At 49.7% G+C, this 27,427-nt stretch overlaps 1 protein-coding gene across 1 annotated transcript in view; it reads left to right on the top strand.

Moving 5' to 3' along the window:
• Positions 1-679: 679 nt before the first annotated feature.
• eIF2Bbeta (eukaryotic translation initiation factor 2B subunit beta) overlaps positions 680-27,427 on the top strand; it is a 109,784-nt gene continuing 83,036 nt past the window's right edge. Inside the window, exon 1 of the mRNA XM_068362421.1 lies at positions 680-837. Within this exon, the coding sequence (XP_068218522.1) occupies positions 803-837 (35 nt within the window). The 5' untranslated portion in view covers positions 680-802. The remainder of the gene's footprint in view (positions 838-27,427) is intronic.

Here is a 27,427-nt window from a genome sequence, read left to right as displayed (position 1 = left end):
CTTGAGAGGGGATGTAGGAGCATCTGCTATGAAAACAAGGGTAATGGATGGTAAGCTGAGGTACCTTAATAGCATTTTAAGGGAGAAAAGGACCTACTTACAGCAATAGTCAATGATATGGAAGAAAAAGAGAGGAAGTGGTGGATGCATGTGAAGAAGTATGATGGAGAATGTGGGATGGCGATGAGAGAAGTCAAGAGATGTACGAAAGAGGACATAAAGAAGAGAACAAGAGAATGGGACACAAGCAAATGGAAGAGTGAAATGGAGTGTAAGGAGAGTTTAATTTTGTATAAAAACTGGAAAAGTGAAATCAAGGAGGAGGAAGTGTATGACAATACATTTTTGTCAATTTTATTATTCAGAGCAAGGACAAACTCATTGGGCTTGAATATAAGAAACAGACACCAAGATGGAAATATAAACTGTGTATTCTGTGATGTAGAAGAAAATGCTAACCACTTTATATTATATTGTCCACAGTTTAGTGATATAAGAATAAAAGCAATTGAGCTCCAACAACCATACGAAGAAGATAGTGCACAAACAGTTGGAAAATTCCTTTTTTGTGAAGAGAATATTGAAAATAAGAAAAGTATACTACAACAAATGTGGATGAAAAGAGAAAGACTAGTGAAAATAAGGAACACACAAAACTAAAAGACACAGAGGCGCCGTTGTAAAGGCTATGCCTCACCCCAGAACCTGAACCTGAACCTGAGAATTCATTCTACCAGACCCATCGCTTGACATAATCTAGAAATATTACGTGAGATTTATTATTTTGGAATTAATTTCTGCCATGGACGACGAATTTATCGACAAACTTCGTTTAGAGTGAGTTGAAAGCATAATCAATCTTTTTATATAGACATCTTGGAGTGCGGTCTAGTCTAGACTGAGGTCTACCTTATGGTAAAGAGATTTCGTCTGCCTGTGTACCACAGGCTCTGGAGCCCGTAATTCCATTATTCTACGGCATTATCGGTTTCTCGTACTGTAATTTATTTTGATATATTGCCCTTTAGCAAACCTTCAAGTTTTCTGGGTGTATGTATGATAGTGGCCATCGAAATGTATGATAGTGGCTGACTAAGAATTTGACATTTTAAGTGGGGTTCGTTAGCCCCCCGTCAGGTAAGTAGTAAGGACATAGCTTGTAGGTTAGGGAGCCTTTATATCAGCAGCCAGTTCCTAACGCGTTCATTAAAAGTGGACATCAACTAACCTAAACTTTCCCCGCTAACCTAACCTACAAGCCGTGTCCTTACCTACTACCTAACAGTGGGGCTATTGCCCCGCCCTGGGACCCCCCTTACACTGCCGTATTGTAAGTTAGACATAATAATACATACGGGTGGCCGCTATCATGCATACACCTATAGGTTAGGTTAGGCTGGAAGATTAAGGTTGGTTGATGTCCATCTTCTATGCACGTTGGAGGAACTGGCTGCTGATATACAAAGGCGCCAGATTTTCTAAGTGGGCAGTAGTCCAGTCTAAAGCTAGACCAATGGGTGTTCTACTCACAGCATCTGCCTCTTTGCTTTAGTTGCAGTAAATCAGTAGGCTATTTCTTAGCGTAACTTGACTAAAATTGTTAATCGTATTCATACTTACCAGAAGGGTTCTGCCCTCCTGCAACCACAATTTCATTCACATAGCGGCATTTCAAAGTATGGTACACTAAGACTGTGTTGTATGTTTGTAGATTGTCAGATTACCAGGCCTCCTGCTCGCATAAATAACGAGAATCCTTCCTGTTGTCGTCATTCATATTTTATTGTATCCATGAGTATGTTGGACTGGTCTACGCTTTTGCCTTTAAACATTATTTGGAGCCTTTGTATGTCAGCGGCCAGTTCCTCCAGCGTTCATAAAAAATGGACATAAACTAACTTAAACTCCCCCCCCTAACCTAACCTAACCTACAAGCCTTGTCTCTACCTACTTACCAAACAGGGGGTGGGGGCTAATGGCCCTCTGTCACCCCGCTTACACTGCCCGGTTCTTAGCCATCATCATACATACAGGTGGCCGGTATCATACATACACCCTTATTAATTTATTGCTCCTCTGTTCTGGCAAGTGGTGCATGTTGCACTACGCGCATTAGACAAGAAACTAATGAAAATAAGTATGAGCAATGATTAGGAAATGGGAGTCAAATATCTACCATAATTTACAAATTGATATTATATGAGAAACAAATTCTTAAAAAGTGGTATATCCCACAGAATTATAGCTACAGTAGTTGAATGAAAGCATTAAAATTGATTTGTTCCGTAACTGGAATACAAACCACGCTATTTAATAGGGGTATTACTTTCAGCGTAGCTGAAATGACAAGCCATTAATTTTTAACGAGGGTTAACTACCCACACCGCTAGTTAGCGGGGGTTAGGGAGGGTAGCTTGCTACCGCTCCCCCTCACACCTGTGATTGAGCTCACTTTGCTTTCGGCTCAGATGGTGAACGGATGTTACCGCTCTTCATCTTCGCCAACATTTGGCAGCCATTAATGCTGTTTTGTTTTCTCTCTTTCTCTTAGATTGTGTGTGAAGTTGACTTCTGCAAACATGTGCACCTGCCCTGGACTCTCAGCTGCTCTTGTGGAACATATATGTTGGCTGTCGAAACTAATCCTCACGCCCTTTGTCCTTACTGCTGGGGTCAACGATGTGATAGCAACAACAAGTGTAGGGAGTGGTCATCCACCCAATGGGAGAGGTTTTCGCGACGGCGGAAGAACAAGTCTAAGTGGGATATTTCTCCTTTGAAGGTTGCTTCGAAGGGAGAAAAACACAAGGCCTCTTCTTCCGTCGCCCAAACCTCCTCCGAAGCTCCGACTCGGTCGGTCTCTTACGAGAGACTGTCGAGTAATAGCGTAGACCAAGTTATTTCTGACCAACCCCGGGTCTCGAGAGATGAGGTTGCTTTCCCTAGTGAAGCAGCACCACCTCTCACCCCGGGGGAGAACTTGTCACTGACTTCCATCTTTCAGATTTGGTTCTCCTTGGGGCTCACGGGTTCGCCCTCCAAGAAGGCCCTGCTTGAGTTCATTCGCATGGGTGCTTCTGTCAAGCAATCATCGTCGCCGTCAGAGGTAGATCCCTGACTCTTGTCGACGTTTTTGTGTCATAGGTGTCTCATGCGACATCACCCATCTCCACTGCCACTCCAAACTCTACAACTGTAGCTGCCGACTTAGTTTCCCCCATTCCTGACCATCCTCCGAGGGGGAAACTAAGTTCATCATCGGTCTCTCCTGCTAGTGTTTCTCTCCCTCGGGGGAGTTCACTTACAGAGACTCCTCTTCGGAGGACTGCTGATGGTCAGCTTGTTGATCCAACGGCCCCCAGAGGGTGCATCCGTCGGAAGGCTCGCCTTCCTCTTCGCCTTAGAGGCCTCCCTTCACCTGCGGTGAAGATGCGCCTTTTTTGGTTCAACGTCTTTAATACAGTCTCCCGCAGAGGATCCTCTAGACCTTCATTCATCCATCACTGGACCTGCAACCAGTCTTGTGACTTCGGTCCTGGACATCTCTGCAGATCGTTCGCGATCTCCTTCGGTGGATGGTCGTCCTTTTAAAGGACACGTCGACCATCCATCCAACAGACCTGCTGACCTTCCATCACCGTTCTTGTAGCCTGTTAAGCCTAATAAAGCTCCTCCAAAGTGCGCAACTGCGCACCATCAATCTCGCCCTGCGCACCACGCGCCTACGCGCCCTGACCAGCGCTCACCAGCAGCTCGTTAGTCTACAACACTTCGGCGCACCACTCATCTTGCTCGCCCTCACAGACAGCAGCAACCTCACGCGCTTGCGCGTCAACATGCGCCTACGCGCGATCAGTCTCCTGATCTTCAGCGCTCTTCTGCGCCCCGTGCGCACATGCGCCCACGATCACCTGCATACATACACCCAGGGTCGCCTGCACGCCAGCACGCTCCTGCATTTATGCGCCCTGTGCACACGTGCCCACGATCTCCTATGCGCCAGCACCCACCTGCGCGCCAATTCTCTCTTATGCGCCAATTCTCTCCTACGCGCCAGTATTTACCTGTGCGCCAATGTTCTCCTGCGCACCAACATGTGTGCCCTACATCACCTGCGCACCAGCGCTCTCCTGTGCGCCATCTTGCGCGCCAATCAACATGCTAATAGAAACCTACGCGCCATCAATCTCCTGTGTACAAGTCTGTAGGTGAGACGACAACCATGTTGCTGCCCTCACTTGCGTGCCAGAGCTCGCCAGAACATGTGGGCTCACCTGCGCATCAACTTTCTCCCGCGCACACACTTAGAGATGCGAGCGTGCGCCCTCTCCCTCCTACGGACGCCCGCCAACACTCTCCCACGCGCTCATCATGATTCTCCTGCACGCGTGCTCGCCAATATTCTCCCGCGCGCGAGCATCAATATTCTCCCGCGCGCGAGCATCAATATTCTCCCGCGCGCGAGCACCGTTATTCTCCCGCGCGCGAGCACCGTTATTCTCCCGCGCGCGAGCACCGTTATTCTCCCGCGCGCGAGCACCGTTATTCTCCCGCGCGCGAGCACCGTTATTCTCCCGCGCGCGAGCACCGTTATTCTCCCGCGCGCGAGCACCGTTATTCTCCCGCGCGCGAGCACCGTTATTCTCCCGCGCGCGAGCACCGTTATTCTCCCGCGCGCGAGCACCGTTATTCTCCCGCGCGCGAGCACCGTTATTCTCCCGCGCGCGAGCACCGTTATTCTCCCGCGCGCGAGCACCGTTATTCTCCCGCGCGCGAGCACCGTTATTCTCCCGCGCGCGAGCACCGTTATTCTCCCGCGCGCGAGCACCGTTATTCTCCCGCGCGCGAGCACCGTTATTCTCCCGCGCGCGAGCACCGTTATTCTCCCGCGCGCGAGCACCGTTATTCTCCCGCGCGCGAGCACCGTTATTCTCCCGCGCGCGAGCACCGTTATTCTCCCGCGCGCGAGCACCGTTATTCTCCCGCGCGCGAGCACCGTTATTCTCCCGCGCGCGAGCACCGTTATTCTCCCGCGCGCGAGCACCGTTATTCTCCCGCGCGCGAGCACCGTTATTCTCCCGCGCGCGAGCACCGTTATTCTCCCGCGCGCGAGCACCGTTATTCTCCCGTGCGTGAACATGCGCACCAACAGGGATGTCTTCCGGCAAGGTCGCCATCGCCTCATTCCCTTCCCTGCTAGCGCATACCATCGCGCATTGTGGGAGAAGGGAAACAATTTCATGCAGAGGGGTTCAGGATCCCTAAGCTACCTTCTAAGGCTAACCCACCTTTGTTCCGTAACCGAAATACAAACCACGCTATTTACATTGGGTTTACCTTTCGGCGTAGCTGAAATGACGAGCCAATAGTTTTAACGAGGGTTAACTACCCCCGCGCTAGTTAGCGGGGGTAGGGGAAGGGATAGCTTGCTACCCCTCTCCACCACACACCGGTGATTTGCTTCACTTCACTTTTGGCTCCGGCGATGAACAGACGTGTCTGTCCATCGTCTTCGTTGACAGCCTTAATCTTTTTCTGCTTTTTCTTTCAGTTTGTGTGTGTGTGTTTAGAAGTTGACCACCTTTATTGTTCACTATGCGCAAGTGCCCTGGATTTGCCGGCCGCCCTTGTGGTACTTTTATGTCGGCCGTGGACACTGATCCTCACACCCTTTGCCCGCAGTGTCGAGGCCGACGGTGTGATCAAGAGAATACGTGTTGTGAGTGCAGGGAGTGGTCTGCCTCCCAGTGGGAGAGGTTTGGCCGCCGGCGTAAGAAGTCCAAGAGAGACCGTTCTCCTTCCGGGGTTGCCTTGAAGGAGGAAGGTTCTCGGGACACTTCTTTCGCCGCCCAAACCTCCTCCGAAGCTCCCCCTCGTTCGGCTCCTAAGGAGAGTCTGCCGAGTGGGAGCGCAGGCCCTAGTTCTGTTTCCCGACCTTGGGTTGGGGGAGAGGGCGTCGCCTCCCATAGCGGGGCGGTTCCTCCTCCGGGGGAGGTTGTTGATGAATCTTTGTCTAACGATGATCTTTTTCAGATTTGGGCTTCCCTGGGGCTTAAGGGCCTGCCCTCCAGGGTAGCCCTGATTGACCTTGTCCAGTTAGGGGCCGCTGTTAAGCAGTCGCCGGTGTAGCAGAGGTAGACCCTCTGTCTATCGTCGACGTCGTGGTGACAGAGGCTTCCGACGGGGCGGGTCAATCCTCTGCAGGTGCAGTTGTGGATGTTGGTGCTTTCGGCTCTCCTCCCCCTTCCGTACATCCTTTGAAGGGGGAAGGGAGTCCCGTGGGCTCTTCTGCTGTCCAGCCTCCCTCTAAGGGGAGTGCTTTGACTGAGACTCCCCTTCGGAGGACTGATGGTCCTGACGATCTTCCTCGTGGCCGCCTTCGCCGTAAGGCTCACCGTCCGCTGCGTCGCAAGGGCCTCCCGTCTCCTTATAAGGGTGCTAAGAGGCGCCTTTTTGGATCTTCACCTTCTTCCTCCGAAGGGGACTCTCCTCGCCGTAAACAGCCTGCAGCTCCAGCTTCCTTAGACCTCTCTGGGGATCGGTCTCCTACGCCTTCCAGACCTTCAACTTCTGGGGCAGATGTTCAGCAGCCTGACCTCGTCACCCGACGGGCAACGGTCCCTTCGTAGCAAAGGGATTCTTCCCTTGCGCGTCAGGGTTCCCCTGCGCTCCCTTCTGCAGTGTTAGCGCACAGGCGCTCTCCTGCTCATCAGCGCTCTCCTGTTCGTCAGCGATCTCCTGTTCGCCAGCGCTCTCCTGATGATCGCCCCTCTTCTCGCCAGCACTCTCCTGAGGACACCCTTCAACCTGTTGTTCCTGTTGAGCGCCCAGCGCGCCAGCGTTCCCCTGCTCGCCCTTCTGCAGTGTTAGCGCACAGGCGCTCTCCTGCTCGTCAGCGCTCTTCTGACCATCAGCGCTCTCCTGTTCGTCAGCGCTCTTCTGAGGACCATCGCCCCACTGCTCGTGGAGCGACAGACTTCCAGCGCTCCCCTGTGGTCTCTGAATATCCTGCAGTTCCTGTTGTACGCCCCGCGCGCCATCAGTCTCCTGAGCGCCTTCGCGATCCTCAGCTTGTTCCTACACAACATCGCTCGCGTTCTCCAGCGCGTGTTTCCAAAACGCACGTACGCCCACGCGCCTCCTGTTCCTGTGCCTGTGCCGGTTCGTGAACGTTCGCCTCTGCGCCCCGCGCCGGCTGTTCCCCACAGGATTCCACGCGTCGCCCTCTTGCTCGCCAGCGATCACAGACGCTTCAACATTCGCCTGCTCGTCAGTGTTCTCCTGCGCGTCAGCGATCACCTGAACATCGGCGATCTACAGACCGCCCGCGTGACCTATCGCCTGCGCACAAGCGTTCTCCAACGCGCCATCGCCCAGAAGATCTGGAAGGACATGGGTCGCCTTCTGTTAGCTCGCCTTCGCTCTGTCGTTCGCCTACGCGATCTATGCGCTATCGCTCACCAACGCGTCACCTTGCGCCAACGCGCCATCGCTCGCCTACGCGCCAGCGTTCACCAGCGCACCACCGATCGCCTGCTCGCAATCGCTCTCCCACGCGCTACAGGTCTCCTGAACAACGTCGTCAGCGGTCATCGGAGCGTTCTCGCTCGCCCGCGCGTCAACACTCTCCCTCGCCGACGCGCCAACGCGTTCGTTCACCGGCTCGCCCACGCGCTCGTTCGCCTGTGCGCCCACTCGCCTACGCGCGACCACCGTTCGCGCCGGATTTCGCAGCCCGTGACAGCAGCAGGAACGCATGTCACCAGACCGCGCTCAGGATCGCCTCCACAAAAGCGCAAGACTCTTGTGCAGGATAGGGAAGACACTTCAGAGAGGTCAGTGCGACTTTCTTCCCCTTTTCCTTTTCAGGCAGGTCCAGTGGTGTCCACTCCGAAGGATCGCCCGATCCCCTTCCCTCCAGCGGGGATTTCGGACTCTGTGTCCGTGGAGCGACAGACTTGGTTTGGTCCTCTGATGCGGGCGTTAGTGAAGGCTATGAAGCCGGCACTCGCCGATCAAGGTCACAAGCCAACGACTGCCTCACCTCCGCTGAAGAGAAGGAGAGGAGTGGACTTCGTGGTGACTTCCCCCAGGGAGAAGTTGGTTCCTAAGAGGTCTGTCGGGAAGGCCCCATCCCCTTCGCAGGTGTTTTCTCCTTCTCCCGTGGACGAGGCTTTTCTGTCCTTGGGTGAGTCCAGTGAGGTGATAGTCTCCTCCTCGGCACCAAGGGGGGAGCCTTCTACTCATGGAGGAGAATCGTCTCGCGTGGAAGGTGCTCTCCGAACCTCTTTGTTGGGATCCTGTATCCCTCCCAGGAGGGAACCCAAGGACTCCAAGACCATCCCGAAATCGTCTTCAAGGATTCGCCAGGAACCCGCTGCTCCCCGGGAGAACGTCCACGCTTCGCCCCAGGAAGAGATTCCGGGAACGGGAGACTTAGCTGCCAGCCCGCAAGGAGGAGACCAGCAGGAATCTGAACATGCCTTCTGGCAGGTCCTGAGCCTGATGAGGCAACTCGACGGGTTCATGGACCCCGTGATCACCCCCCGAGAAGGCAAGGACACGGTCCTGGACCAGGTGTTCGATGTTCAGAAGGCCCCTAAGACCAGTGCAGCTCTGCCCTGGTCTCGGGGATTGAAGAGTGCCAGAGCCAGGGCCAATGCCCAACTCGCGATTCTTGCCTCCTCCAGTCGTTCCTCTGCCGGGAACAAACTCATCCCACCTCCTTGTCTCCAGCAGAGGAGGTATTTTGAGATCTTGGGTCAGTCTAGTCTCGCTCTTCCTCTCCATCACTCCGTAGAAGAGCTGGCTAAGGGAGTTCCTTTCGAGAAGCTCTCCGCCCGGCAGGTGGCATTCTCGGCGTCGGAGATCCTGAGCCATGGGAAGGTCGCGAAGTGCGCCATACAGGCCACTTCGTGGCTGGATATATGGCTAGGAACTCTGGGCATCCTATTGTGCTCCGAGGACTTGTCTAAGGAGACCAATAGGAAGGCCCTGGAGACCTTCTTACTCTCGGGCACCCGCTCCATCGAGTTCCTGGCGCACCAGGTCACCACCCTGTGGGCCAACTCGGTATTGAAGCGGCGCGATGCGGTGACCGAGAGGTTCCACCCGAAGGTCCCCGCCGTGGATGTCTATAGACTCAGACATGCTTCCCTCCTTGGGGAGAATCTGTTGGAGCCACAGGATATGGAGCGAACGGCTGAGAGGTGGAGGAAATCTAGCGAGGACTCCCTCCTCCATAGGGCCCTTATAGCTCGGCCCTATAAGCCTCCAGTTCCGCAGCAACAGCAGCAGCAGCCTCGTAAGGCACTGAAGCAGGCACCGGCAGCTAAGAAAGTGGTGTCTAAGCCCCAGCCCTTTCCAGCCAAGGTCAAGAGGGGCGGTAAGTCCTCCAGGGGAGGCAAGACTCCTAGAGGGGCGGCTGCGGCCGCAAACACTAGGAGTGGCAATCCCCCGCGTGTCCACCTGTGGGGGGATGCCTTCGACGTTGCGTGCACAGGTGGCAGCAACATGGGGCCGATGCTTGGACGGTTTCGGTGATCGGCCAAGGCTATCGCGTCCCGTTCATAACATCTCAACCTCCCCTGACAGCGAATCCAGTGTCGTTGAGCTCTTATGCCATGGGATCGGTAAAGGGGCTAGCCCTTCGGGCAGAAGTCGAGACCATGCTCAAGAAGGATGCTCTCCAGGAGGTCGTCGACGGCTCCCCAGGCTTCTTTAGTCGACTCTTTCTTGTAAAGAAGGCGTCTGGAGGCTGGAGACCTGTCATCGACCTCTCGGCTCTGAACGGGTTTGTCAAGCAAACTCGGTTCAGCATGGAGACAGCGGACACGGTCAGACTTGCAGTGAGACCTCTAGACTTCCAGATCCCAATCCATCCGTCTTCCAGGAAGTACTTGAGATTCTGCCTAGACGACAAGATCTACCAGTTCAAGGTGCTGTGTTTCGGTCTCTCCACAGCACCTCAGGTGTTCACCAGAGTGTTCACCCTGATTTCATCTTGGGCGCACAGGAACGGCATCCGTCTCCTTCGTTATCTGGACGACTGGCTGATTCTAGCAGACTCGGAGTCGACCCTTCTTCGACACCGAGACAGGCTTCTAGGTCTTTGCCAGGATCTGGGGATCATGGTAAACCTCGAGAAGTCCTCTCTGCAGCCGTCCCAACGACTGGTTTATCTAGGCATGCTGATAGACACCAATCTCCACAAAGCCTTTCCATCAGACGACAGGATAGCAAGGCTGAGGAGGGTGGCGGAACCCTTCCTCAGGCGAGAAGAGCTTCCCGCCCAATCGTGGTTGCGTCTCTTAGGTCACCTGTCCTCCCTGTCTCGTCTGGTTCCAAATGGCCGCCTCAGGATGAGATCCCTGCAGTGGCGGCTCAAGTCCCGGTGGAATCAAGGATCCGATTCCCCGGACGTTCAGGTCCCGATAGGAGCTTTGGAACAGACGGACCTGCGGTGGTGGCTGGTCGACGAGAACCTGCGAAAGGGAGTGAGTCTTCTCGTCCTCCCCCCGGAATTGACACTGTTTTCGGACGCGTCAAAAGAAGGGTGGGGGGCGCATGTTCTGAACCAGAGGACCTCAGGCCTTTGGTCAGAATCAGAAAAGTGCCTGCACATCAACCTGCTAGAGTTGAAAGCCGTCTTTCTTGCTCTTCATCAGTTCCAACGGACCCTGGCGGGTCACTCCGTGGTGGTGATGAGCGACAACACCACAGTAGTGGCTTATATCAACAAGCAGGGAGGCACTTTTTCGCAGCAGCTATCCCATCTTGCAGTAGAGATTCTGAAGTGGACCGAAGTCCACTCGCTAACACTATCAGCTCGCTTCATTCCTGGCAAGAGGAATGTGCTCGCCGACAGTCTGAGCAGGGCCTCGCAGATAGTGAGTACCGAGTGGTCTTTGGATCCTCAGATAGCCAACAAAGTCTTGACTTTGTGGGGTTCCCCGACCGTGGACCTGTTCGCGACAGCGTTGAATTTCAAGCTGCCTCTGTACTGCTCCCCAGTCCTGGACCCCAAGGCTCTCTGGCAAGATGCTTTCCAGCAACGATGGGACAACATCGACGTGTATGGCTTCCCACCGTTCTGTCTGATGAGAAGGGTGCTCAACAGGACCAGACTATCGGTCAACTGTTCGATGACTCTGGTAGCTCCGCTATGGCATCACGCGGAATGGTTCCCGGACCTTCTGCAGCTCCTGACGGAGCTCCCGAGAGAACTTCCTCCACGACACGAGCTTCTCAGACAACCCCACTCCAACATCCCTCACAAGGCCGTGGCCTCGCTTCGGCTTCACGCCTGGAGACTGGCCAGCGTCTCCTCATGGAGAGAGGTTTTTCGCAACAGGTTGCGGAGAGAATGTCTCGGCACCTGCGAAAGTCCTCTGAGGGAGTCTACCAGGCAAAGTGGAGAGTCTTTTGTGGTTGGTGTCATGGGAGGGGTCTCTCTCCACTCGATGCCACTATTCCAGCAATAGCGGAGTTCCTCGTATATCTGCGGGAGGAAATGCGCCTTTCTGTCTCGGCAGTGAAAGGCTATCGCTCAGCCTTAAGCTTGGCTTTCAGGCTGAAAGGCGTGGACATTTCTTCCTCGCTAGAACTCTCTCTACTCATACGTAGCTATGAGCTTACCTGGCCCCAGTCGGAAGTGAGACCTCCTCCTTGGAACATGGTTCGGGTCTTCAGGGCTCTTAAGAGACCTCCCTTCGAACCATTACGCCAGGCCTCCGATCGCCACCTGTCTTGGAAGACGGCTTTCCTGCTCGCTTTGGCTTCGGCCAAGCGGGTTAGTGAACTTCATGGTCTCTCGTACGACATCGCCCATTCAAGGGGATGGGGGGAGGTAACGTTCAGGTTCGTCCCTGAGTTTGTTGCCAAGACTCAAAATCCTGGGGTGCCGGATCCTCGCTTCGACTCTTTCAGAATCGCGAGTCTCCGTTCTGTAACAAGCGACCCAGACCAGCTGCTACTATGTCCAGTGAGGTGTCTGAGGTACTACTTGAAGAGAACAGCTGCAGTCCGTCCTCAAGTGCGAGCATTGTTTGTAAGCACAGGCAGGACGAAGAGGAGGGTCACCAGGAACACCATCTCGGCTTGGATTCGAAGGGTTATCCACCGCGCCTTGAATCCAGACCCCCCTCCGTCACGGCGCCCTAGGGCACACGACGTCAGGGGTGTTGCTACGTCCCTGGCCTTCAAGAAAAACTTCTCTGTGACGCAGGTGCTTCAAGCTGGGGTCTAGAAGCGTCAGACGACCTTCACAGCCCACTACCTGCAGGACGTGACCCACAGGAGCCTCGATACGTTTTCTATCGGCCCTGTGGTGGCTGCACAACAGCTGGTCTAACCTCAGGCTCCTTTATGGACAAGTAGCAGTAGGTTGAGGGCGTTGTTACCCGGTTTTACTCTGCATGAATGAAAGAGTATGTGTGACCCTTACTTCTTTCTTCATTCTCCCCTCTCTTGGGGAAGCAGCATCCTGGTCTTCGCATAGCTGAACTCGACCTCTGCAGGTAACCCATGCTTCCTTGTGCTCCTAGTATTAAGCTTAATACTGTCGCGTCCCCCATACCCTGACGAGGTAGTATTGGGAACGTCCTATCCTAGATTCCTATCTAAAGGTCTCAAGGTCAACTTCATAGGACGAGTCACACTTTCCTCCACACACAACTTATGTAGGCCACTCGTTCCTAGCGAAGCAAGGAACTTGTGAGGTGCAGGGGCTCCTTCTCTCAAGTGCTACTCACTGTGAGGCGGAGTCCCCGGGCAAAGCCGAAGTCAGTAAGGCTGGGGACTTTCCACCCTTCCTAAGGGGTAAGTCACCCAATGTAAATAGCGTGGTTTGTATTTCGGTTAGGGAACAAATGACAAATTCGGAGATAATTTGTATTTTTCCTAACCATACAAACCTTAGCTATTTACACATATTTGCCCGCCAGCCCTGGCCCCCAAGTCAAGTCCTACCTCTAAGTGAAGTGAAGCAAATCACCGGTGTGTGGGGGGGAGGGGTAGCAAGCTATCCCTTCCCCTACCCCCGCTAACTAGCGCGGGGGTAGTTAACCCTCGTTAAAATATTGGCTCGTCATTTCAGCTACGCCGAAAGGTAAACCCAATGTAAATAGCTAAGGTTTGTATGGTTAGGAAAAATACAAATTATCTCCGAATTTGTCATATTACAGTAACTCCTCCCAGGGAACCTTCAGTCCCTTTCCCTTCAGAGGATCTGTCTGACAGTGTGTCTGTCAGTCAGCAGCCCTGGTTCAGTGCCTTAATCAGAGCCTTAACCCAGGCTTTCAAGCCTGTCCTGTCTGATCGCTCATCAGAGCGACCTATAGCTCTAGATCTAAGGCACTGAAGCATGGCTTCCTCTACCCCTTTGAAAAGGAAAAGAGGAGTTTCTGACGCGGTTACTTCCCCGAGGCCGAAGCTGACTCTATGCTGACCGTCGAGGCAAGTTCCTCCTGTTCCTCAGACAAACTCTCCATCCCTGTTGGATGAAGGTCTCCCGTTACCTAGGGAACCACGCGAAGAGAGAGACTCCCCCATCGCACCAATGGAGGAAATCTCTCTTCACGCCAAGAGTTCCCCGCAGTCTGAGAACAGAAAGGACATGCCACACACATCGGTGTTGGAGTCTTACCTCCTTCCCCGGAAGGAATCTGAAAACTCCAAAACCCTGCCAAAGTCCTCCACTTGGGCTAGAATGGAGCCAGTCAGCCACTCAGGGAATGTCCGCGACTCTCCCAAAGAAGAGCCGTTGGGGACAGAAGGGGACTTCCCTGAAAGTCCTACAAGAGGAGGAGACCAGCAGGTGTCAGAACATGCATTCTGGCAGGTTCTGACTCTAATGAGGGTTTTCAATGGGTTTTCCAACCTAGAGATCCTCCCTCGAGAGGGCAAAGAGACAGTCCTAGACTGCGTCTTTGGTACTCAAAAACTTCAAAGACCAGTGCAGCCCCACCCTGGTTTCAAGGGGTGAAGAGTACCAGGGACAAGATCGCCCAGCAGCTCTCCGAGGTTGCCTCCTCCAGCCGTTCCGGTACCATGAACAAGCTCCTCCCACCTCCTCGAGTACAGCAGAGGAGGTACTTCGAGATCCTGGAGGAGCCCAGTTCACCACTTGCTGGAAGAGCTAACCAGGGGAATCCCTCTTGAAAGAATCTCCAACCGGCAGGTCTCGTTCTCGGCAGCCGAGATCCTTAATCAGGAGAAGGTTACGAAGTATGCTATGCAAACTACTGCATGGCTTGATATTTGGTTAGGGACCTTAGGTATCCTGATACTATCTGAGGATTTCTCCAAGGAATGTACCAGGAAAGCTATGGAAACCTTCCTACTCTCAGGTACTCGCCCGATCGAGTTTCTTGCCCACCAAGTCTCGAAGGTCCTTAGCGTTGAGATCAATCGGCTCAGACGTTCCTCCATAGAGGGGTCCCATCTGTTTGAGCCTAAGGATGTGGAACATGCTGCTGAGAGGTGGAGGAAATCTCATCAAGACTCCCTCCTTCATAGGGCTTTAACATCCAAGCCCTATAAACCTCCAGCTCCACAGCAGTCCCGTCCAACCAAGACCACAACGACGACAAAAACTGCAGCGAAGACAACGGTGTCTAAGCCCTTTCTTGTCAAAGGCAGGAAAGGCAAAAAGTCCTTCAGGGGAGGGAAGAATCCTAGAGGGAGCAGCTGAGGCTGCAAATGCTAGGATAGTCAGTCCCCCTGCATTTCCACCAGTGGGGGAATGCCTACAGAGTTGCGCAGACAGGTGGAAGCAACTCCGGGCCGATTCCTGGACAATCTCGGTGATCAGTCTAGGATATCGCGTAACGTTCATAACAACTCTACCTCCCTTGACCAGGAATCCAGTGTCATTGAACTCCTTTGCCATGGGATCGGCAAGGGGGTAAGCCCTCCAGGCAGAAGTCCAGACCCTGTTGATGAAGGGCACTCTCCAAGAGGTCCTTGACGGGTCCCCAGGCTTCTTCAGTCGATTCTTTCTTATAAAGAAGGTGACTAGAGGCTGGAGACCAGTCATCGACCTCTCAGCTCTGAACAAGTTTGTCAAGCAAACTCCGTTCAGCATGTAGACGGCAGACATGGTCAGACTAACAGTAAGACCACAAGACTTCATGTGCACACTGGACCTAAAGGACGCGTACTTCCAGATCCCAGTCCATCCGTCTTCAAGGAAGTACTTAAGATTCAGCCTAGACAACAGAATATACCAGTTCAAGGTGCTGTGCTTCGGTCTTTCCACAGCACCACAAGTTTTCACCAGAGTGTTTACCCTAGTGTCATCTTGGGCACACAGGATTGGCATCCATCTCCTCCGTTATCTCGACGACTGGTTAATCATAGCAGACTCGGTGTCAACCCTTCTTCAACACCGAGACAAACTTCTGAGACTTTTCCAGGATCTGGGGCTCATGGTAAATCTCGAGAAGTCCTCTCTGCTTCCCACTCAAAGTCTGGTATACTTAGGCATGATTATAGACATCATTCTCCACAAAGCCTTCCCATCAGACGACAGGATAACAAGGCTGAGGAAGGTCGCAAGACCTTTTCTAAGACAAGAAGAGCTTCCAGCCCAATCGTGGCTATGTCTCCTCGGTCACCTTTCATCACTGGCCCGTCTAGTTCCCAGTGGTCGCCTCAGGATGAGATCCCTCCATTGGCAACTCAAGTTCCGGTGGAAACAAGCACACGACTCCCCGGACATCCAGATCCCCATGAGACCTGCGGAACTGACAGACCTTCAGTGGTGGGTGACAGACGAGAATCTTCGAAAGGGAATGGACCTTCTCGTCCTCCCCCCGGATTTGATGCTGTTTTGAGTCTCTTCAAAATTAAAAGGGTGGGGGCCCCACGTGCTGCACCACATGACCTCAGGCCTCTGGTCAGTCAGAAAAGTACCTCCACATAAATCTTCTAGAGATGAAGGCTGTCTTTCTAACCCTTCAACAGTTTCAACAGTTCATTGTAGTGGCCTACATCAACAAACAAGGAGGTACTTTTTCGCAGCAACTATCCCATCTAGCAGTAGAGATGCTGAGATGGGCCAAAATCCACTCGATACCACTATCGGCAAGTTTCATTCTGGGCAAAAGGAATGTGCTCGCCGACAACCTGAGCAGAGCATCTCAGATAGTGAGTACCGAATGGTCTTTGGATCGTCTAGTAGCCAACAAAGTCCTGACTTTGAGGGGTTCTCCGACTGTGGACATCTTCGCAACAGCCTTGAAATTTAGGCTCCCGCTGTACTGTTCCCCAGACCCCAAGGCTCTCTGGCAAGATGCTTTCCAACAACGGTGAGACAACATTGACGTTTACACCTTTCCTCCGTTCTGTCTGATGAGGATGGTACTCAACTAGACCAGAACATCGGTCAATCTTTCAATGACCCTCATAGCTCCGCTATGGCATCACACAGAATGGTTTCCGGACCTTCTGCAACTCCTAACGGAGCTACCAAAAGAACTCCCTTTACGACACAATGTACTCGAGCAACCACATGCCACCATCTTCCTCAAAGCTGTAGCTTGGCTACGACTTCATGCCTGGAGACTATCCAGCATCTCCTCTCTGAGAGAGGATTTTCGCACCAAGTTGCGATCAGGATGTCTGGACATCTGTGAAAATCATCAGCAGCAGTCTACCAGGCAAAGTGGAAAGTCTTCTGTGGTTGGTGTCGTGGAAGGGGTATCTCTCCACTTGATGCCACTATTCCAGCAATAGCGGAGTTTGTCGTGTATTTGCGTGAAGAAATGCGCCTATCATTCTCGGCAGTGAAAGGCTATCGCTCAGCCTTAAGTCTCGCCTTCAGACTGAAAGGAATGGACATTTCCTCATTACTAGAACTTTCTTTACTCATACGGGGTTATGAACTTACCTGCCCCCAGTCGGAAGTGAGACCTCCCCCATAGAATGTGGTTCGAGTTCTCAGGTCTCTTAAGAGACTTCCCTATGAACCATTATGACAGGCAACAGGTCGCCAGCTGACTTGGAAGACGGTGTTCCTGCTAGCTTTGGCCTCTGCCAAGCGAGTCAGTGAACATCATGGTCTCTCACACGACATCGCCCATTCAAGGGGATGGGGAGAGGTAACATTCAGCGTCGTCCCCGAGTTTATTGCTAAGACTCAGAACCCGGGAGTAGCGGATCCTTGATTCGACTCCTTCCGGATTTCTAGTCTCGTACTGTAACAGGATGACCCAGACCATCTCTTACTATGCCCAGTAAGGAGTTTGAGGCTGTACCTCAAAAGAACAGCCGCAGCCCGTCCTCGTGTGCCTGCACTATTTGTCAGCACAGGAAGGACCAAGAGGACGGTCACCAAGAACCCCGTCTCAGCGTGGATTCGCAGGGTCATTGACCATGCACTGAATCCAGACCCTCCTCTGTCACGTTGCCCCAGAGCACATGATGTCAGGGGCATAGCTACGTCCCTGGCCTTCAAAAGAAACTACTCAGTGATGCAGGTTCTTCAAGCTGGGGTGTGGAAACCTCAGGACACGTTCACATCCCACTACCTGCAAGACGTGACCCACAGGAGACTCGATACGTTTTCTATCAGTCCTGTGGTGGCTGCATAACAGCGGGTTTAAAACCTCAAGCTCCTTATTGTACAAGTAGCAGAAGGTTGAGGGTATTGTTACCCGGTTTTAGTCTGCATGAATGAAAAGGTTTGACTGGCCCTTATTCTTTTCTTCATTCTCCCCTCTCTTGGGGAAAGCAGCATTCTGGGTTTTCTGCATGGCTGACCTTAAACCACTGCAGGTAAACCATACTCCCTTGTGTACCTAGTATTAAGATTAATGCTGTTGCGTCCCCATACTCTGACAAGGTGGTATTGGGAAAGTCCTAGTGCATAGTTTTTCCATCTAAAGAACTCTGAATAACTTTCTAGGATGAGTCACATTTCTACATACCTTCACACACAGCTTGCGTAGGCCGCGAACCTTGCGTAGCAAGGTTTTAGCGAGGCGCAGGGACTCCTTATTCCTTGAGTGCTAACACACTCTGATAAGGAGCCCCTGGGTAAAGTAAAAAACCCAGATTGGCTGAAGCATCCACCCTTCCTAATGGGTGAGTCACCCCTATTAAATAGCATGGTTTGTATTCCAGTGATGGAACAAATGAAAAATTCGTAGATACAGTAATATGTATTTTCCGAACTATACAAATCTTAGCTATTTAACCAAACTTGGCCGCTAGCCCTATCCCCCTTGAAGTCCTACCTCCAAGCAAAGTGAGCTCAATCACAGGTGTGTGAGGGGGAGCGGTAGCAAGCTACCCCCCCCCCCCCCCCCCCCGCTAACTAGTGTTGTGGGTAGTTAACCCTCTTTAAAAATTAATGGCTCGTCATTTCAGCTACGCCGAAAGTAATACCCCTATTAAATAGCTAAGGTCTGTATAGTTAGGAAAAATACAAATTATCTACGAATTTGTCATATTTATTAACATTAGGGACATTGATTGATAGAAGTAGTATGTTGAGTTTAAAATAGCAGGCTGCAACTGTTATCCAGATACTTTTGCTTTAACAGATCGTTTGCATGGGCCGTGGGTAATTGGTTTCCTATTATTATTATTACTTGCAAAGCTACAACCCTAGTTGGAAAAGCATGATGCTATAAGCCCAGGGGCCCAACAGAGAAAGTAGCCCTGTGAGGAAAGGAAACAAGGAAAAATAATGTATTTTATGAACACTGACATTTAAATAAATATTTCCTATATAAACTATGAAAACTTTAACAAAACAAGAGGAAGAGAAACGAGATAGATTAGTGTACCCGAGTGTACCCTCAAGCTAGAGAACTCTAACCCAAGACAGTGGAAGACCATGGTACAGAGGCTATGGCACTACCCAAGACTAGAGAACAATGGTTTGGTTTTGGAGTGTGTCTCCTAGAAGAGCTGCTTACTATAGCTAAAGAGTCTCTTCTACCCTTACCAAGAGGAAAGCAGCCCCTGGACAATTACAGTTCAGTAGTTAACCCCAGGGGTGATGCAGAATTGTTTGGTAATCTCAGTGTTGTCAAGTGAATGAGGACAGAGGAGAATCTGTAAAGAATTGGCCAGACTATTCGGTGTATGTGTAGGCAAAGGGAAAGTGAACCGTAACTAGAGAGAAGGATCCAATTCAGTACTGTCTGGCCTGTCAAAGGACTACATAACTCTCTAGTGGTAGTATCTCGACGGGTGTTTGGTGCCCTGGCCAACCTACTACCTGTATTTGCGATGCTATCTCTGGGTTACTTATTTCATGATTTGTAGACTTTTGTTTATGAGTCTTGTACAATATATAAAAGTGCAAATCTAATTGTCATAATTTTTTCAATATTAAACTTAGCCGGTGATCATATAGCTGCAACTCTGTTGCTCGACAGAAAACCTACGGTCAAAATACGCCAGCGATCGCTATGCAGGTGGGGGTGTACATCAACAGCGCCATCTGTCGAGCAGGTACTTAGTACTCCAAGCAAACAAAGAACCAATTTTCTCTCTGTCGGGCTACCAGCAAGACCTACTAATACGCTGTTACTAACTGGATTTGTTTTCACAACTATTTGGTGAAGTACACTATTCTAGTTTTGAGCTTTCGCTATGCAGGGGTTTTATCTTCATCTCAAAACTTGAACTCATTTTGGATAGACTTAATTATGGTGACAAAGAGAGTATGGACCCTCTTTCACTTTTAAATGGCCGACCCTTCCCTTAGACGGAAGTGTGTTTAGGTTTTTAGTAATTTTGCTTAACACGTTATAGATCTACAGTATATATATATCTCTCCGCCATTATTAGGCCTCTTCGATTAACTTTCCATTTATTATAAACATATAAAAATAAATTTTTATGTTTTGTTTATATGCGACCTTTCCTGATAGTAGGCGGTCCTAACTTGGAACCGAAGTTAATCAACGTTGAGCCCGTTATATCGTATTTAGCCTTTAAAGAATTTAAAATTTAATGTTTTTTGAAAGCTTTTCTTTGATAGTCTTCGTACTGTTTTCAAAGATGAACTACGTTTAGTTTTTTAGACTACGCAGTTGTTGACGTTCAGGACGTTCAACATGCGCTCTATCGTTACGATAGAGAGAGAGTGTATCACGGTTTCACTTTGCAGTAAGAGTAAATCGATTCTGACGTTTTGTTTATTCTTTCTTAGCTTAAATGTTTTAAATTCTATTTTAAAGGAACTTTTTAATTAAAAACCTTTCAGTTTTTTCCTTTAGTCAAATAACATGTTTTTTTCAATATTAAACTTACCCGATAATCATGTAGCTGTCAACTCTGTTGCCCGACAGAATTCTACGGAAGGGATACGCCAGCGATCGCTATACAAGAGGGGGGTGTACTCACAAGCGCCACCTGTGGCCAGGTACTGCAGTACTTCTTGTTGACACCACTTCAATTTTTCCTCTGTCGTGCTTCCGGCAAGACGTTCATGGATACGCTTATAATTTTGGAGTCTTGTTCACGGTTTTTGGTGAAGTATTGCTCTAAGATTTCAGCTTTCGCTATTCAGGAAGTTCTATTATTAGCTTAGCTAGCTTTTGGAATTAATTTGATTAATTGGTGACGAAGAGAGTATGAACTCTCTTTCACCTTTAAATGGCCGACCCTTCCCTTAGACGGAAGTGTTGGTGTCTAAGAGAGTATAGACTCTCTTTCTTAATTTTGCTTAACAAAAGTTATAGATTTATTTTTTATCTCTCCGCCTTTTATAGGCCTCTTCGATTAACTTCCTTTTATTATAAAATTATTAAAATTAATTTTTATATTTGTTTATATTCGACCTTTCCTAATAGTAGGCGGTCTTTTCTTGTACCGAAGTTAATTAACATTGAGCCCGTCATTTCGGTTTTACCTGTTAACATATTATGCTATTTTAATGTTTTTGAAAGAATTTCTTTGATAGTCTCGTACTGTTTCAAAGTTGAACTAACGTTTTGTTTTGTCTCTGCAGTTGTTGACGTTCAGAACTTTCAACTTGCGCTCTATCGTTACGATAGAGAGAGAATTTTCACGGTGTCACGTTGCAGTAAGAGTAAACCGTTTATAACGTTTTGTTCATTCTTTCTTAGCTTAATGGTTTTAATTCTAATAAAGGAACTTTTTATTTGGGAAATCTTTCAGTTTTTTTCCTTTAACAATAATATGTTTTAACGAGTATATATGATTGGGCTCTTCTCTCAGGTTCTAAGTCTAGAGAGAGAGAGAGAGAGAGAGAGATAGAGACGGAGGGAGAGAGAGCTGGATAAACGTTTCGTTCAAGCGAGTAACGTTGTTATCGTTTTTGCTCTTCTCCCTAGTCTCTTTAGGGGAAGAAGGTAAACGTTTCTAGAGTTTATTCTTGTTCTCAAGCTTTATGCGGTGAGAGATTTTAAACGTAGTTTATTTGATCTAGTGTTTAGTCTCTTTCCAGCCACTGAATTATTTATCTTTCATTAGATTTTTCTGTTACATTGTAATTCTGTTTTCGCAATTACTAACTTTTAAAGAAGGATAGAATTGCGTGTTTCAGGTACAAACCACTTAAAGTTTCGAGTTCAGTGAAATAAGTGCAAACAGAAATTCAAAAGTGATAAGTGATTAGCGCAAAGTGTGTCAGTGTTGTGCGTGAGGGTACTTCTTGCGTGCCAGTCGTCCTCCCAGTCCGGGACCTCTTGCAAGCTCCCAAGCCCAGGGGAGAAGCAATGTCGAAGGGCAAAAGGGTTCGGCAGGCCTTGATCGGCGCACAGAAGTATCCTCGGTGGTTGCGGGCGTGTCTTACAGAGACCGTCACTCCCACCCGCAGACGATTGAGCCCTTATTTTACTCGTCTGCAGAAGAAATTTCGGGGAGATAACGCTGGACTCAGGTCTCAAGACCTCTTAAACGTAAAGTCCAGACCTCTAGAGTTCAACAACCCGGATGCAGTCATTGGGTTAGCTCTGACTCTCCGCAGTCATCAGGTGACTGCACACTTCCTAAGAGAGGTAAGGTGATGCCGCAACAGACCTCATCTTCTGTTAAGGCTTTGCCTCAGCAGACCTTAGCGTCTGCCGACCCCAAGATGACTTTGCTGCAGTCCATGCAGTCACAGCTTGCGGTCTTAATGCGTGAGTGTCAGGCTGAGAAGGTTACACCTCCTCCTGCGATCGCTCCGCCTCACCGCAGTCCAGTCTGCCAGGCGTACGATGTTGAGGTTCCTCAGGATACCTTACCGCGTACTGAGTTGCCAGTTACCAGCGGTGTGCAGCAACCTCCGCCTTCCTTAAGGCAACCTCAGCAATGGGAGCAGGAATCTTATGCCTTACTTCCTCCGCTTCCGCTTGCGGTTCCACCAGCGAGGCAACAATCTCTTGAGGTACGACAACCTCTTCCATCAATGAGGCAGCCACCTCAGCACTCGCTGCAGCTTAGGCTAGCACCTCAGGAACCTCAACTCGCGAGACAAGAACTGCGTTCTGCGCAGCTACCTCAACTCTCGCAGCTCACACCTCAGGAACCTTAACTCGTTCCTCAGGAACCTGCTACTGCGCATCCGCAACCCTTACAGCAAGTGCAACTCTTGAGGCAGCAACCTCATGCTATGAGTCAGCCACCTCAACACATGCATCTGCCACTTTCTCCTCAACTTGAGCCTCTTCCCATTCAACTTGGAAATAACACCTCATTACTTTCATAACTTGCATTTGTAATCATATACATGTATGCCTACACAAACATTATGATAATGGAGGTTATTTGTATTACTTATATAAAAATATATATGTATTCCTTGCAATATATTTTTAACAATATCGCATAATATGGCAAAAATATCTTCAAAACAAAAATGAATCATGAGTTATGAATGTAAGGTAAATATTATGTTGATATTAAAACCTCATGCAAGCATGCATGAAGTAATGCAGTGTTGCCAACAGGGCGAGTTTCCCTTTCCTGAGGTGAAGTAGATTATAGTACATTTAGTGTAGCTTAATTCTACGATTATCATGCCGGCTATCAAATTCATCAACAAAACAGTCTAAATCAATTCCCTCGGCACGTGCACTTTCAATGGACGGTAATGAGATATTACTCACTCTAGCACTGGTCATGGAATTTCTGAGAAATGTTACACGCCATGCAACACGCTCTGCTTACCTTACAGCATGCTCTACATACAGCATGCTCTGCATACAGCATGCTCTGCATACAGCATGCTCTGCTTACAACATGCTCTGCATACAGCATGCTCTGCATTCAGCATGCTCTGCATACAACATGCTCTACATATAGCATGCTCTGCATACAGCATGCTCTGCATACAACATGCTCTGCATACAGCATGCTCTGCATTCAGCATGCTCTGCATACAACATGCTCTACATACAGCATGCTCTGCATACAGCATGCTCTGCATACAACATGCTCTGCATACCTTACCGCATGCTTCTCAGTCACACATCTTTGGTTGTTGCCAACTCACTAGACTGTCAAGCAGTTTCATAACGTTGCCTTCTAGTCTGCTGCTTTTGCACCATTGAAACCCTCACTGAGAGCACTTAGCTTTTCTCGGATATGGTCCCTGTAGATGAGAAAGTGCTTTTCTCCCTCCTTCTGATATTCCCTTGAGGACTCTGTCATTTGGAGAGGAGCCTTTAGCTGCGTAGCCTCCTATGGACTTTTATTTAAGCATAACATGCTTCCAGGGAAGGTAATGGTTCCACTTCAGTCACTAACCCCGTCTGTTACCACACCTGCTCCCATACACCTTGAGCTGTGTTGCAAGACATGCAGTCCAAGCTTAGTCCTTGTTAAAGGATTTTTTGTTTACGGAGTCAGTGTGTCACTGGGAAGACGTTCAACAACCAGCAGAAGTGACTTGTTGTGACGCAGTGCGGCAACCTCAGCAACCCGATAAGGAGTTGTCTGTACGACCCAGACAGTCTAGACAGCTTCGGGTTGTCACTGTACTTCCTCGCTTCCCCATGGTTGACAGTTCACAGACTGTGCAGCAGTACCATGATCTTGTGTCCGGCTCCGTCAGACGACTGGCTTTTAAGAGCTCCCACAAGTCGTCGCTGTCTGGAGATTCTCAGATGGACTATGGATCTGACCAAGGAACTGGGCCTCCTGGTCAATTTTGAGGAGTCTCAGCTCATCCCATCCCAGACCATTGTCTCCCTGGGTATGGATCTTCAGAGTCGAGCTTTTCGGGCTTTTCCGTCGGCCCCAAGGATCTTCCAAGCCCTAGAATGCATCCAGAGCATGCTGAGAAGGAACCGATGCTCAGTCAGGTAGTGGATGAGTCTAACAGGGACACTTTCGTCGCTGGCCCTGTTCATCGTGTTAGGGAGACTCCACCTCCCCCCCTTCAGTATCATCTAGCTGCTCACTGGATAAAGGACATGACGCTAGAGACGGTCTCAGTTCCTGTTTCCGAAGAGAGGAGGTCTTCTCTCGCGTGGTGTAAGAACAGCTTTCTTCTCAAGGAAGTCTACCTTTGGCTGTTCAGAAACCCGACCGCCGTCTCCTCTCGGACACATCAGACACGGGCTGGGGTGCGACTTTGGACGGACAGGAATGCTCGGGAACATGGAATCAGGAGCAAAGGACACTTCACATCAATTGCAAGGAGTTGTTGGCGGTTCTTCTGGCCTTGATAAACTTCAAGTCCCTCCAGCTTAACAAAGTGGTGGAGGTGGACTCTGACAACACCACAGCCCTGGCTTACATCTTCAAGCAGGGAGGGACTCTTTCGTGAAGTTGTTCTAGATCGCAAGGGACCTCCTCATCTGGTCTAAAGATCGAAAGCTCACGCTGGTAACGAGGTTCATTCAGGGCGGTATGAATGTCATGGCAGATCACCTCAGCCGGAAGGGTCAGGTCATCCCCACAGAGTGGACCCTTCACAAGAATGTTTGCAGCAGACTTTGGGCCCTGTGGGGGCAGCCAACCATAGATCTGTTCGCTACCTCGATAACCTAGAGACTCCTGTTGTATTGTTCTCCGATTCCAGACCCAGCAGCAGTTCACGTGGATGCTTTTCTGCTGGATTGGTTCCATCTCGACCTGTATGCATTCCCGCCGTTCAAGATTGTCAACAGGGTACTTCAGAAGTTCTCCTCTCGCAAAGGGACACGGCTGACGTTGGTTGGCTCCGCTCTGGCCCGCGAGAGAATGGTTCTTAGAGGTACTGCAATGGCTGGTCGACATTCCCAGGACTCTTCCTCTAGGAGTGAACCTTCTACGTCTACCTCACGTAAAGAAGGTACACCCAAACCTCCACGCTCTTCGTCTGACTGCCTTCAGACTTTCGAAAGACTCTCAAGAGCTAGGGGCTTTTCGAAGGAGGCAGCCAGAGCGATTGCCAAAGCAAGGAGAACATCCACTCTCAGAATCTATCAGTCTCAAGGGGAAGTCTTCCGTAGCTGGTACAAGACCAATGCAGTTTCCTCAACCAGTACCACTGTAACCCAGATTGCTGACTTCCTGTTATATCTAAGGAAAGTAAGATCCCTTTCAGCTCCTACGATCAAGGGTTACAGAAGTATGTTGGCAGCGGTTTTCCGCCACAGAGGCTTGGATCTTTCCACCAACAAAGATCTACAGGACCTCCCTAGGTCTTTTGAGACCTCAAAGGACCGTCGGTTGTCCACTCCAGGCTGGAATCTAGACGTGGTCCTAAGGTTCCTTATGTCATCAAGATTTGAACCTCTCCAATCAGCCTCTTTTTAGGACCTCACATTAAAAACTCTTTTCCTCGTGTGCTTGACAACAGCTAAAAGAGTAAGTGAGATCCACGCCTTCAGCAGGATCATTGTTTTCACATCTGAAACGGCTACATGTTCCTTGCAGCTCGGTTTTTACTAAACGAGCTTCCTTCACGTCCTTGGCCTAAGTCGTTCGAGATCCCAAGCCTGTCCAACTTGGTGGGGAATGAACTGGAGAGAGTACTTTGCCCAGTTAGAGCTCTTAGGTACTATCTAAAAAGGTCTTAACCTTTACGAGGACAATCAGAAGCCTTATGGTGTGCTATCAAGAAACCTTCTTTTCCAAGTTCTAAGAACTCAGTTTCTTACTATTCAGGCTTCTGATTAGGGAAGCACATTCTCATCTGAAGGAAGAAGACCTTGCTTTGCTGAAGGTAAGGACACATGAAGTGGGAGCTGTGGCTACTTCAGTGGCCTTCAAACAGAGCCATTCTCTGCAGAGTGTTATGGATGCAACCTATTGGAGAAGCAAGTCAGTGTTCGCATCATTCTATCTCAAAGATGTCCAGTCTCTTTACGAGCACTGCTACACCCTGGGACCATTCGTAGCAACGAATGCAGTAGTAGGCGAGGGCTCAGCCACTACATTCCCATAATCCCATAACCTTTTAACCTTTCTCTTGAATACTTTTTATGGGTTGTACGGTCGGCTAAGAAGCCTTCCACATCCTTGTTGATTTGGCGGGTGGTCAATTCTTTCTTGAGAAGCGCCGAGGTTAAAGGTTGTGATGAGGTCCTTTAGTATGGGTTGCAGCCCTTGATACTTCAGCACCTTAGAGTTGTTCAGCCTCCTAAGAGGAACGCTGCGCTCAGTAAGGAAGACGAACTTATTTAAGGCAGAGTAATGGCTCAAGTCGACTTCCTTACCAGGTACTTGTAATTTCATTGTTATTTTGAATAACTGATAATATGAAATACGGGATACTTAGCTTCTTGATATACATGTACACTGGTTTTCACCCACCTCCCTGGGTGTGAATCAGCTACATGATTATCGGGTAAGTTTAATATTGAAAAATGTTATTTTCATTAGTAAAATAAATTTTTGAATATACTTACCCGATAATCATGATTTAATTGACCCACCCTTCCTCCCCATAGAACCAGTGGACCGAGGAAAAATTGAAGTGGTGTCAACAAGAAGTACTGCAGTACCTGGCCACAGGTGGCGCTTGTGAGTACACCCCCCTCTTGTATAGCGATCGCTGGCGTATCCCTTCCGTAGAATTCTGTCGGGCAACAGAGTTGACAGCTACATGATTATCGGGTAAGTATATTCAAAAATTTATTTTACTAATGAAAATAACATTTTATATTGCAATGAGATGAGGTATTACATCTAACAGCCTCATAGAAGTCATCTTATATAAGATACTCAAAGCAGTTGAAGGCAGTCTTTCTTGTTCATGTATTATACTAGTGTATACAGTATCACGTAGTAAACCATTCTAATGGAGAATTTTCAATATTAAACTTACCCGATAATCATGTAGCTGTCAACTCTGTTGCCCGACAGAATTCTACGGAAGGGATACGCCAGCGATCGCTATACAAGAGGGGGGTGTACTCACAAGCGCCACCTGTGGCCAGGTACTGCAGTACTTCTTGTTGACACCACTTCAATTTTTCCTCTGTCGTGCTTCCGGCAAGACGTTCATGGATACGCTTATAATTTTGGA

The sequence above is a fragment of the Palaemon carinicauda genome, chromosome 39 (genome assembly GCF_036898095.1).
Source record: "Palaemon carinicauda isolate YSFRI2023 chromosome 39, ASM3689809v2, whole genome shotgun sequence".
In the NCBI taxonomy this organism is placed as follows: Eukaryota; Metazoa; Arthropoda; class Malacostraca; order Decapoda; family Palaemonidae; genus Palaemon; species Palaemon carinicauda.
This window is presented reverse-complemented; position numbering and strand designations above follow the sequence as displayed.